Source organism: Gobio gobio, assembly GCF_949357685.1.
Source record: "Gobio gobio genome assembly, chromosome: 4".
NCBI classification, from domain to species: Eukaryota; Metazoa; Chordata; class Actinopteri; order Cypriniformes; family Gobionidae; genus Gobio; species Gobio gobio.
This window is the reverse complement of record NC_137100.1, coordinates 31,628,118-31,641,814: the sequence shown is the minus strand read 5'-3', so window position 1 is coordinate 31,641,814 and position 13,697 is coordinate 31,628,118. Positions and strand designations below refer to the sequence as shown.

Below are 13,697 nucleotides of genomic sequence, written 5' to 3'. Positions count from 1 at the left end.
TTTGTTTTAAGTCATTACAAACACAACTTTTCTTAGCACTGTAAAGTTGCCCTTTACAAAGCCCATAAAATCGGTCTAGTCTAAAAGATTTCACACACAAAAAAGACAAATAAACCAAGACAAATTTATTGTTTGTGATCAGAAACAGATTTCTCAATAGATACATGTTGTAGGCCTATACTACATATTCATTCTCTAACAATATATTGGCATTAACTATATGCACCGCTATATAGCACATTCTCAATATGCGATTGTTAGTGTGGAAACATTACAAACTCTAGAACAAACACAGTCAGCTCAGAAACGACAGCTTTTGTTAGTTTGGATTAAGCATAGAAAAGTTTTTGGAGCCTGAAGTTGAGTTTAAATGTGTGCAACATCTTATAAACAATGGCTACATATTCAGAGAATAATTCCCTTTCCCCAGCTGAAACAGATATTGACATCAAAATAAACAAACACTTCATTTTGAAGAATGAAAATTGAACATCAATTTTAATGAACTTGTTTCTGACAAACAGAACTTTTCCCCCCGCAAATACTTTTGCCAAAGTGTACTGTTAAACAAACAAAACAAAAAAAAGTAATATTTGGCATCTGATTACCAATGATCAAAATACCCAATTATTTATGATTCAGCAGCAATGTAAAATAAATGCTGATATACTGTTTGACCTACTGATGTTTGGCAAACTAATTTGCATGACAGAACGGCAAGCTGAAACTCAGAAGAAAACAAAACAGTAAAACATACTTCTCAATAGAAAAAGAAGTTAACAGAGTTAAAATTCACATACATCTGACAGAGCTCTCACATTATGTGGATGCTGATAATTAGTACTTAAGGAACAAAAAAATGCACATGACATGGGAAATATTGTGGTTAAAAAAATAAATAAAAAAGAGGAAGTCCTGTCATAATCAAGCTGCATCATTTAATTGAACAAAACTGATCAATATGGAAAAAAAGAACTCATTAAGACATAGAATATGGAAACCAATGGAGATGATAGACGTTCAACTTTAATTGCACAGCGTGCATCAATCTCTAAACTTCTACACAAAAGACTGCACTGAGTTCTGCACTGTCAGTTTGGCTGAAGACAAAGTTCATATTATCTGACTTGCAGCTAATGGAAGAGAACCAAAGATTTATCATCTGCATAAACATTAGTTGAGGTAAATTTTCTGTGGTTTTCTGCGATGAAAAATAAAGATACCATCCTATATCCTGCTGATTCAGCATGTTTTGGCCTATGCTCTGCATTTTAGAAAAAATGCACTTGGACCACATTTTAATATCCAAAAATAGGCAAAACATTCTCAAAGAATATACATACAGAAATGATTATGAATCACATGGAATAGTTCCACATGAAGGACTACATGGTGAATGTGTGACCTGACTTGTAACCCTAAAAGCAAAAATTTAAAAAAGCAACATAACGATCATTCATGTCCCACTATAAAAAAAAAAAAATTGAATTCATGTTTGAACTGTACAAAAAGATGTTTACAAATGGATATGTCTAAATGTCTTGGTTAGATAAAATAAAAGTCAGTCCTCACTCATGTGCCACTATTTGACCTGAACAGTAAAGTCTTCACAATGACCCAGTTGATCAATCCACTAAACATGCTGTAACAAACCTAATGGCTCTTCTACGCTATACGTTTATATATCTTCATACACTGCATAAACTTAACTGTGATTACAATCTTAGCCACCCATCAAAATGGGAATACATCCTTATTTTCTAAATATCTACTTACACATAGAGCTGCAGCTGCCCACTAATGAATTTTATGAAATAGTTCTGTGATTAACAAAATAATCGTTTTTGAGGTACATCAAAGGCAAATAAACAGACAGAAAAGGATATAAGTGATAAAACAAGAGCACACGCAGAGAATCTGGTCCTGAAGAGGTAAGGCACCAGGGGTCTAAAAAGGGGTTCTCATTTCCGTAAAAAGAAAATCTTTTGTTTTCTTTTTACGGAAATGTTTCTTTTCAAGGCAATCCATGTGGGAGTGTTGGAAAGGCAGCAGAGTGAAAGAAGCGTGTTCAAGCTTGAGGGTTGACCATTTTCTGCAGCAATGGGATCTAAAGAGAAACAACACATTTGTTTATGTTTATAATGACAAAACATAATATATTTGACTTATTCATTCACTCATCTTGTTCCATCTCTGAAAAAAATAGATGTCAGCACTGCAGAGTGCATGCAAAAAGTTATCAGGCTTTAGCTTTTTAAATCTTTTTTTCTCTGATCTGTGACCTAGCAGTTACTGCACAAGCTACAGGACATACAAGGCAAAAATAATATAGGACCCAATCATACACCCGGCGCAATCCGATGCCAGACGCGGCGCAAGTTTTTTCCTAGTTTCAGCCAGACGCAGTTATCATTTTCATGTCCAACGCCACGTTGTTTAAATAGAAAATGTACTCTCGCGCATCTGTTCGCCCATGGGCGTGTTGGTCTGAAAAACAGTATGTTCAGGCGCATTGTTGGCACGTTGCTATTTCGAGCCAATGCAAAAAACAACTGCGCCATTGACCAACAAAAACCTGGTCTAAAGTCAATAGCACAGTATTTTTTGTTTAAAGGTTGCGTTAGTAATATGCGCAGGCGGGTACACAACCTGAGTACTCTGTACTCTGCTTATTGCGCACACAGGGATGCGCAGTAGCACACAAACATTTTTAAATATTAAAAATAAAATCTCTCTGGATAAGCGTTCAGTCTATCCGCTAGCAAATTCTGCCATGCAAATAACGAATCCGTCATGGTGCAAGCGCAATTGGCTTTTAAAGGGAATGGGACATGAGGCACATTACGCCTAAAATACACCCATGACTCATTAAGAGTCTAGCCCTTTTGGACCATGCGCTTCGGACCAATCGCTCAGACCGTTAAAATAGGGCCCAATATGTTTAAAGTCCCTGTAAAGTCAAAACTAAACATGTGTTCGGAGTTCCTCACACCACAGATAAATGGGTTATTAACCACCCAGCCAAATTTGAATCATAAAAAAATCCGGCAAATACATAAAATAGCTTATCAAAAACTTGAAAAAATGAGCAGCATTCTCTGCTCTCAAACGCTGGGGGCGTGTCCGCTGTCGGCGCCAAGACCACGCCCACTCGCGGGAAAGCTGCAGTAGCACACAAGACGACACTCACGTAATGATCATGACCGTCTATGATCAAAACGCTCCAGATGTCGGCGGGACGAGGATGAAGGCCTGGGCGGGGGATAGTCGGTTCTGCAGCGGATTATCAGTGAATCCCAGTTGTCTCCGTTGAAAGTTTGTAAAACTATCCGGTCATAAAAAACTATCCGGTATAAAGTCACTTTAGAGGCAGGTGTTCACAAAATTAATCCACCTATTCTTGATCATCGTTTTTGTTTTGAAAGCTGTTTTGTAAGTTGTAGGCTGTATAACTAACGGTACTGACAGTAACTGGCGATCGAGCGGGCAAACTGATGCGAATTTGCTCTAGTTATGATCGTGTTAGGGGAGGAGCCAGACTCGGTGGCTCCAGTGCGTCATCGAGCCACCGTTTTCAACATTGACAATACTATGAAATGTTTCTTGAGCAGCAAATCATCATATTACAATGATTTCTGAAGGATCATGTGACACTGAAGACTGGAGTAATGATGCTGAAGATTCAGCTTTGTCATCACAGCAATAAATCACATTTTAAAAGATATTAAAATATTTATATATTTTTAAATTGCAATAATATTTTACAATAGTACTGTTTTTACTGTATTTTTGATCAAATAAAAGCATTCATTTGAAAAACATTAAAAAAGAATCTTAAAACCCCCAAAGTTTTGAACAGTAGTGTACTTGAAATAGTTGCATTCACCTTAGACAGATCCACCCCTGTGAGGGCGTTGACAGAAACAGGTAGTTCAGCCAACAGACGATTCACTTCCCCAGTGATGCGGCCACCGTCACCGCTCAGGATCACAATCTCATTGGTACGGCCCAAGGGTGCTGACACCTTTTCAGCAATCTGAGATGGTACAAAACACAACAAAAACACATTCAGCTTTATTCTTGAGCATCATCCTTTTTTTAAAAAGACGTCAAAATTGTATTTGAACTAGAAATGCACCGATGTATCAGACAAAATTCAGTATCGGCTAATAAAAGCTATTTTTACTATTGTTTAAAAACAGCTGATGGTCAAAGGTTGCTCTATCTGCTTTGTTACAAACATTCTTTGAAAATATCTTCTTTTGTGTTCAACTCATACAGGTTTGGGTGAACTATCCCTTTAATATAAATGATATCACGAAAAACATGCATGAATACCAGAAGATATTTTGAAAGATAAAGTACGACTTACCAAAGTCTATAAATAATCACTAAATGTATGTTTCATCAACGGAAAACTACCTTATGTGCAACTGATTTGTATACATTTTTATTTGAGTGTAATTATTATATCTGAAAATAAATAGCAGTTGAATATAATACATCTATTGTTAATTGTAACCTCTAATATTATAGTGTACCAAATGAGAGGGTTGATAATAATAGTATTATTTGCGAGTTTTCTTTTCCTTAAGAAAAAGCAAACTATTGGTATCGGCACATAAAATTCTAAATAATCGGCTATCGTTATTGAGATATGTTGTATCAGACAGTGTATCTCTAAAAAGTAAGCATAACAAGTTGGAAAATATTGCATCTGTAATTACTGTAATTTAATCCCACATATTTCTTTAGTCTGACTTCTACACACCTTTGGCAGAGCCTCCAGGACGAGGGCGATCTTTGCAGCCTCCCCGTACTGCTGATAGGCCTCAGCTTTGAGTCTCATCTTCTCTGCTTCAGCTTTACCCACAGCCTCGATGGAGCCGGCCTCTGCTTCTCCAATACGCTTGATCTTCTCTGCTTCAGCCTGTGCCGTCAACACCTTCTTCATTCTGATCGAGAGGAGCAGAAGTCAGATTGAGGATATCTGATATCTTAAGGCCCCGATATACTTCAAATGATAAAAGAATGAACTGGTATGATGTCATTTCGAACAAAATCAGGCCCAAAAACAAAGTTTGATTCGGGAGTTCGAAACAGTTTTCCAAAGTGAACTTTCCAGAAAAGTTCACTCCGGCTGGACAAAGACCTTCAAACTACCATTGGTAGGTAGGTTTGGCTCTGCCTTAATTTCTTCAGCTCAGTTTATTGAGGTCAGACATCCGTAAGTAAAAACATGAACACACTGGAGAGCTGCTTTATGGAAGAAAATGAAGTTGTTATTCTAACTGAAAGAGACACTGACACTTTTTTCATGATTAATACTGTAGAGCTGCTTGCTTTAAAGCAATCTATTATAAAGTGCTGTATAAATAAACTTGACGTGACATGACTGGAATGCTGTATTGCAGATTGTACAATAATATCCACAGTGCTATGATTAGATTAGGGCTGCACGATATTGAAAAAAAACTGACATTGTGGTATGTATTTTTTTCCTGCAATATGACAACAATTTCACCAGATGATTTGAATAGCTCTATTTGTAAAGAATCAATCATTCTAGGATGGTTGGGGTGATTTTTATAGCGGAGTCAGTCTGCACAGAAAATAATTAACAAATTACATAAGATAATAATAACAAATGGAGCAATTCAAAGAGAGTCTTCCCATCATTGGTGCTCGGGCCTTCATAAATACAATATAACAAAGATACAAATGAAATTAACATGTTTCTCAGGTAAATCTAACTCTATTCAGGTACAGAAATTGAATAATAAAATATAAAATAACACGGCATCGTATTCACTGTATAAATTAATTGTAATTAATATTATTGTTTAATACAATTTATCTTTGTTTGAGCTAAAAAAGTGATTTTCTCTTTCTCTATTGTTGTTTGATTAACATTGGTGACACAAACAGCTGCGGGTATATTAGGCTGCTGTCACTTTAAGACGAATGCACAGATACAATACAATGATACACATCCGTTTTCTCCATCAATTGTTCACAACACACAACCATGTTTATGATGATACTCGCAGAGGCAGACATTTTGACTTAATTGTGTCCGTTCATGCTTAAAAAATAAGAGAAAGAGAAATTAATTCAGTGTTCATGTGCTGTGTGTGCTCTATGATGGTTAAACTTTGCAATTAAGCCGTGATCACATGCGTTCCGAACCATGGAGCAGCTAGCCCGCACGGATCACAAATCAACTGTGATCCCTATACTTGACATTGCACATCCTGCAATGTGACTATCCCGCGATAGTCACATTGCACTGCAGGATGTGCAATGTCATGTGTACAACACGCTAAACCTGTATATATCATTCAGCCATAGATTAGATGATTTCTTAACTGCTGTTTTCTCACAGCTGTCATTTTTGTTATTGAGAGGAAAGCGCATATTCAGCAATGTGGGCGGTGTCAGGATTTTCGCCAACTGTATATCGCTGCTTAGATATTTCAAAGTTCTTTTTAAAATGAAAAATACATTTTGCTGTGAGTATCAGGGCCTTTACACAAAATATACCAATATTCTCATCTTTAAATAAGGACATCCACATCTATCTCAGTCTCCTTTTCTTTCCTCTAAGTCCCTCTCATTCGTTTTACTCACTTCTGTGCCTCTGCGAGCTGCTCCATCTTGTAGGCTTCAGCCTCAGCTGGTCTCCTCACGGTGGCGATCAGCTCTTTATCTGTCCTGAGGATCTCCTTTTCCTCAATGGTGATCAGCTTCTTCCTCTGAACCACCTCGATCTCAATCTCCTCCAGTCGGATCTTCTGCTGCTCCTTGGCTGCCTGAAGCTCATAGGCCAATTGCGCTTCAGCTTTCTGAAAATTAAGAATGATTATATATGGGTGTTGTGTTCGGCTGTCCACAAACTTTTGGCCATATAGTGTGTATCACTGATTGACCAGTGCATCGTCAGTGTTCACATCTTAAAATGACCAGAGGAATAACTCAGCTCTACCTTTGTGTTCACTTCTTGATTGAAGGCAGCCTTCTGCATCTCCAGCTCTCTCTTTGAGTCAGCCATTTTTGTATCCGCTTGGAATTTCACATCCATCATCTCCCTCTTACAGTCTGCTTCCTGTAACAAGAGAATAAGAGATGAGAGAAAACAAAAAGTTACACACCACCCACTCTTTCATGCGCTTACACAAATATTCTTTCCTGCCACTATCTAAGGATTAGGAATTAAATTAAAATTAAATTTGACAATCTGTTTAAACTGTATTTAAACTGTATATATACTATTGATGAATAGAACGTTCAAAAGAACAGCATTTATTTGAAATAGAAATCTTTTGTAACAGTATCCATGTCTATATTATTGTGTCCTTGCTGAATAATAGAAATCCCCAAAAAACTTATTGACCCCATGCATTTCAATGGTAATATAGATATCTAAAAATGTATAATCTTATATAAAATTAACATAAAATAAAACATTATTTATTTTGACATCCTAATTTTTTATATTTTCCCCTGACTAACAGTTTCAGTCCCTATTTTGAACTCTAGTCTTGGAATGTGACTCCTTTATTTCTTCAGCTCACCCTGATTCCAGCGTCTCTCTCTGCTTCAGCCACGCCAATGTCAGCATCTCTCTGAACAGCAGCAGTCTGGGATTTCCCCAAGGAGCTCAAATAGTCCACCTTATCATAGACATCCTAACAGAAGAAAACAGATAAGATTTTCACCCTGACAACTGCAGTGGGTTTGAAAGACATTGACTTATTGTTCAAATTTTAAAGCAGAGTAAAACAAAAACTCTATTCATATTAATGTAAGAGTACCTTAATAGTAAAGCTTAGGATCTCAATACCCATCCTGCCCACATCAGGTGCTGCCACCTCCCTCACCAGCTTGGCAAACTGATCCCTATCCTGGTAGATCTGCTCCACCGTCAGAGTCCCTGTGAACACGAGCAAATAAGGTAAGTGAGAACATGAAAACTGTGATGCGTCATCGTTTCCTGTTCAAAGGCTGCAATTATGAAGGATGGATCAATTTTCTAAATGCACTGAGAAGAGAAAGCTTTGAGACTACAACAGGGTTTCTGCAGGTTTTATGAAGGTACATTTAAGACCTTTTTAAGACCAATTAAGGAATACATTTGAAGTAAACATAACACGTCAATATGGTCACTAAACGAAAATGTCTAGGAACCACACAAGGAGTTGTATTAGCAACACTTCAACGTTTGAAAAAACAATTTCCAACAGATCTCCATTACTTTTTATTTAATTTTACAAAAATAGCTTAATGTTTGAATAGCTATGCTCCCAAACACTAGAATATTGAAGTAACTTTTTTACTGTACCTTCTGATCACACTGCAAAAAAGGTTGTTCTTTTTCAGTAGTTTTGTCGTGTTTTTCAGTGCTAATGTCTAAAAGATTCTTAAAAGATACATTTACATGTATTTGAGAAGCAAAATATAAATAACAAATATCAAATATAAATATCAAAATGAAAAAATGTTGAATCTTGTATAAGAGATTTTATGATGAAAACAAGAACAAATATCTGCCAATGGGTTCAGAAAAATCAACTTAATTCAAAATCTTCATACCCATTGACAGATACTTGTGCTTGTTTTAATCATAAATACACTTAAAGGGATAGTTCACCCAAAAATGAAAATTCTGTCATCATTTACTCACCCTCAAGTTGTTCCAATCCTGTATGAATTTTTTTCTTCTGCTGAACACAAAAGAAGATATTTTGAAGAATGTCTGTAACAGAACAGTTGTTTGAACCATAGTATTTTTTCCCTACTATGGAAGTCAATGGGGCCCATCAACTTTTTGGTTAACCATATTCTTCAAAATGTTCCTTTTGTGTTCAGCAGAAGAAAGAAATTCAAACAGGATTGGAACAACTTAAGGGTGAGTAAATGATGACAGAATTTTCATTTTTGGGTAAACTATCCATCTAATATTGTAAATGATTTCTCAGAAAACAAGACTTCATTTTTTCATTTTGCATCTCAAGTAAATGTATCTTGATTTAAGGATGTTAAGATATTTGTAACGGAAAACAAAAATCCTGAGGAAGATATAATTATTATTATAATTTTTTTGCAGTGCATGCAATTTAATTTAGTTTTACACAATTGTAATGATTCAATTAAATTATATAACTCAAAAGCAAGTCGAATTAATTAAAAGCATGAAACATACAATTTAACAGCAATTTAAAACATTTTTAATAAAAAAAAATATTTTTAGGGTCCTATTCGGTTTTATTTTTTATCAAATTCTGTTTTTTACTTTTTTGGGTGAGCTATTTACTCACAAAAGGGTATGCCTTTAAGTGTACTGATTCATCCAAATTCATTTTATGAATGCATTCTGCAATTCCGTACATATTTTCGCATAATTTAATGCCATGATATTGAATTTATGACTTTCTTTAAGACATTTTAAGGCCTTAAATTGTAGAAGGTCAAATTAAGACTTTTTAAGACCCGCAGAAACCCTGCACAACTACATAATGTCCCAATGATCTGTTGAAAAATTCATGCTGCTTATCTGGCAAGAGCTTGGATGTACCACTAACTGTACACGCTACGCTGTTTGAACTCTTCACATTGAGGATAAGAGTGCGCTCTATTGGAGATAGACACAAGTGTCCAGCGTCACTCACCCAGAATAGAGCGCAGGTGACCTTCCAGCGTCTGCAGAATCACACTTTTTATCTCTAACACGGTCTTGCCCAGGAACTGTTCACAGGCATAACCCAGCAGCTCATTGTCGGTCATGACTTTCACCTGATAGCAGAACACATACAGTTATGGTCCAACACTTGCATACACAGGATCACAGCATGCTATTGACACCTAGAGCTTAATACAATGTGTGTCAGGATAAGACATAGAACAATCAGCTGATGTGTTACTGAATTAATATTTTAGAGACAGACTATTCTATTCTAGAATCCAAACAATCTAAAAAAGGTCTTTCCCTGTGTGAGGGACAGACATTAAGCAATAAGCACAACCAAATCTGCTGGATGTTGCAAAGTAGTGTATAACTGAGGTTGTGGTTAGTTGTTGGGCATGCGTCAATCAGTATTCATGCCACTCTGAATTTAAATGTAAATCAGTATGTAAAAGAATCATGCGTTTATAGCGTTTATACTGTTGATAAAAAATTAAATAACATGCTTAAAGAGTCTAAATGTTGCATTGCTTTCAAGCAGCATGAAGGGCTGGGCAATAGATTGAGCATTTACAATATTTTTGTGGTTAATCAGTTACATAAATGTAAAATTAATAAAAAAACAATATTGTGATTATTGCAATTACTTTTTATTTGGTCACTATGTTTTCTAAAGACAGGGTGATTAAATGTTTTGCTATCCGGTCCGTGTACGTTGCATTCAGTCGTTTTTCGATTTAATATTGAAAGTTGAAAAATGAGAAAACGGAAATGTTTTTAAAAAAAAGAAAAAAAAAAAGTGAGAAAACGGCTTAAATGAGAAAACGGCTCATTTATTCATGTTTCGTTTTTTCAAAAAAAATTAAAAACGAGAATTTGGCTTGATTTTATATTTTCAGGTTCAGGGATAGAAAATGGATAAATGGCTTGAATATTTGATTCCCATTTATCCATTTTCTATCCCTGAACATAAAAATATAAAATCAAGCCAAATTCTCTTTTTTTTTTTTTTTTGAAAAAACGAAACATGAATAAATGAGCCGTTTTCTCATTTAAATCGAATATTAAATATTAAATTGAAAAACGAATGAATGTACAAGGACCGCATCCTTCCTTGTAAAACCTAAATTAAATTTTAAATTAAATTGTTTTAGTAAAATTAGATGCAGATATTTTTGTTGATATGCATTAATGCATTGATCTATAGATGCATATGAATGAAAATAATTAACTATTTCTTCTTGTGTTAAAAAACATTGTAAAACAGACCTTGACCAAGCCATCTTATAGTATGTATATTAGTGTTGTCACGATACTAGAATTTCCAACTTCGATACCTTGAAAACTATCGATATTCAATACCATTTTCGATACCACGTGGAAAACTGCCATATATACCGCCATACAGATCATTTGTTATCATCTCATAATTTTTAGATAATTTGGGTTATTTTGTTGAATCATTGAACTAGATTTTTTTTCGTTTTTGTCGAGTATCCTCATAAATTAGTCTAAAATTAGTTAAATAAAATCTTAAAGGTGCAGTGTGTGTATTTTAGCGGCATCTAGTGGTGAGGTTGTGATTTGCATCACCCACCACTCACCCCTCCCTTTTGGAGCGCATAGAGAAGCTATGGGGGCCGACGCAGGAAAAAAATGTTGAGAGAGCAGAGAGTGACTAGCGCTCTGTAGAGAAATTTGTCCGTTTAGGCCTACTGTAGAAACATGACGGTGCAAAATGGCGATTTCACTGTAAGGGGACCCGCGGTGTATGTAGATAGAAATGGCTCATTCTAAGGTAATAAAAACATCATGGTTCATTATGTAAGTTCTTTATACTCCACTGAAAACATAGTTGTATGTTATATTACATTTCTGTCAATAGATCCTCATAAATACCATACACTGCACCTTTAAATGAACGTAAAGAGTTGTGAGAAAATAGGATGTGTCAGATTCGTGTCATGAGTGCCAGGTCTTAAAGTGACAGCAGCCTAATAAACTTGTTGCTCTGATGTCAGTCATTAATGATAATCAAAGAGCAAAAGAAAAAGAGCAAATCACTCACTGCTCTTGACTGAATAACTTTTGTAGCTTAACAAAAAAAACAAGTGTTTGATAACTGTATTCCATTTCTGGATATTTCCTGTTAGATCAAATATTTAAAATATACTGTCTTTATATTGTTTCTACATTAATTTAGAGATTACATTTAAAATTATTACGATTATATATATATATATATAAAACTTTAATGTTAGGTGTAATTAATCACGATTAATTACAGAAAAATGTGCGTTTAATTAGTTATGAATACAAGATATACAGAATATTATTAAAAAGACTATACATATAGAGATATATTTGTATCTATATAACCCAGCCCTAGTGTGAATTAACAGAACTTATAATCAGTGTACAGGGTAATAAAACACTCTAAAATATTCATGTCTGTATGCAAAATAAAATAAATAAAAATGTAATAAATTTCAAGACATTTCCAATGAAACTATTGTTCATAGAGACTCATACAGAGCCACTACATTGTGTAAACTCAAGGACTGGACTTGCCACCCCTTCACCTAAAACAGTAAGTTAGGTCTAGGAGAGACACTTTGAAACAATCTCTCTCCATGGCTGTGAAAAGGAAAGGAGAATGAACTCATGCTGCAGAAAGAGAGGGGGAGTTTTTGTGGGTTTAATGTTCCGGGGTAGAAGCCGTCCCTCTGTACTGAACTACAACCAGCTTCCCATGAAAACATCAAAACTTTTTTTCAAAGCTGAAAAAAATTCTGCATGTGGCCTGGTTATTGCAGCAGTACGTGATTATGAAGAAAGCTGATTTCAGTGCAGTGTCAAAGGTGAACTTCAACCAACACTGGCAGGAGGGTGTTTGTGTATCCTCGCCATAGTCGAGCAGTCATCAAACAGGTGGTATATTACAAGCAGTACAATACACGGCAGCATGCAGCCAAAAATGTGGGTGGGGGAAAACAGTCGCAGACTGAATCTCAAAAGACTCCATATTACAGGAGTAATGCCATGTGGGAGGCATCAGGTAATGGCTGGTCTAGTATTTATGATGTTCTAGATAAATGTTTCACTGAACTGCTGTGATCCGGAACCATATTTCCACATACCGACACTGCATTTTTAGAGTAATCAGACTAAAGGTCTGTTCACACAACACTTTTTTTTTGAATGAACAGCTGTCAATGTGACTTTTTTTTTTTCTAATCTCTTATTCAAGTTGTACTTCAAAGAAAACAGAACTCACTAGATTTGCGCTTTTGGTCGCGTTCAGACACAGAGATGCTGCCGTTAAATAAAACCATGACATGGTGGCGAACAGAGATTTTGCTAAGCAACAGCAGAAGAAAAAAAACGGAATGGTCTCTCTTGTCTCTGTACTCTTGTATTGGTGGTGATTAACGCCATGGCAAATGCAAAAATCTAAACAGCTGTTTGAAAACATGTAAATAATGTTTTACTTCCTTTCTTTTTCATTCCAAGTGGGTGTCACACTCTGTTTTGAGGTGCGTGCTGCATTAAATACTTGGAAATATACGCCCAGTTCTATGATTTTGCATATTAAAATAATTTTCGACGTCCCTGCCACATGTCCAATTGTTTTGAAAACCTCTGATGTTGAAAAATATCTTGTTATATATTTGAAACATTTGCCAACAATGCGAAACATTTATGTGTATTACATATGCTTTATAAGTCTTGGTTGTGGCAAATACAGTTATAGTTGACAGAATAACTTCGGTATCGAAAACAGGGTATAATCGTTTATCCTTTTCAATAAAGTGAAAAAACGTATACATTGCCATTTGCAGTGTCATGTTTTAAATAAAATGAAACGTGTTGATGATGACAAATCCGAAGATGTCGCTCACTTGTGTTTGCATTTCTCTCGTATTTACTACTACATGACATGCATGAATTGGTGGGTGTGGCTAAAGAGGCAACGATGTAAAAGTAGGTGATTTTCTTCTGCAGAGGCGGTCTT

The 13,697-nt window shown here is 35.6% G+C and overlaps 1 protein-coding gene across 3 annotated transcripts in view; it reads right to left on the bottom strand.

Moving 5' to 3' along the window:
- Positions 1–104: 104 nt before the first annotated feature.
- LOC307126012 (flotillin-2a) overlaps positions 105–13,697 on the bottom strand; it is a 34,786-nt gene continuing 21,193 nt past the window's right edge. For all 3 annotated transcript variants that reach the window (XM_079816331.1, XM_079816333.1, XM_079816332.1), the window contains 8 exons: positions 9,669–9,792; positions 7,815–7,933; positions 7,575–7,688; positions 6,986–7,105; positions 6,631–6,845; positions 4,772–4,955; positions 3,887–4,036; positions 105–2,107 (listed from right to left, as the gene is read on the bottom strand). In XM_079816331.1, coding sequence (XP_079672457.1) covers positions 2,069–2,107; positions 3,887–4,036; positions 4,772–4,955; positions 6,631–6,845; positions 6,986–7,105; positions 7,575–7,688; positions 7,815–7,933; positions 9,669–9,792 — 1,065 coding nt within the window. In that variant the 3' untranslated portion in view covers positions 105–2,068. The remainder of the gene's footprint in view (positions 2,108–3,886; positions 4,037–4,771; positions 4,956–6,630; positions 6,846–6,985; positions 7,106–7,574; positions 7,689–7,814; positions 7,934–9,668; positions 9,793–13,697) is intronic.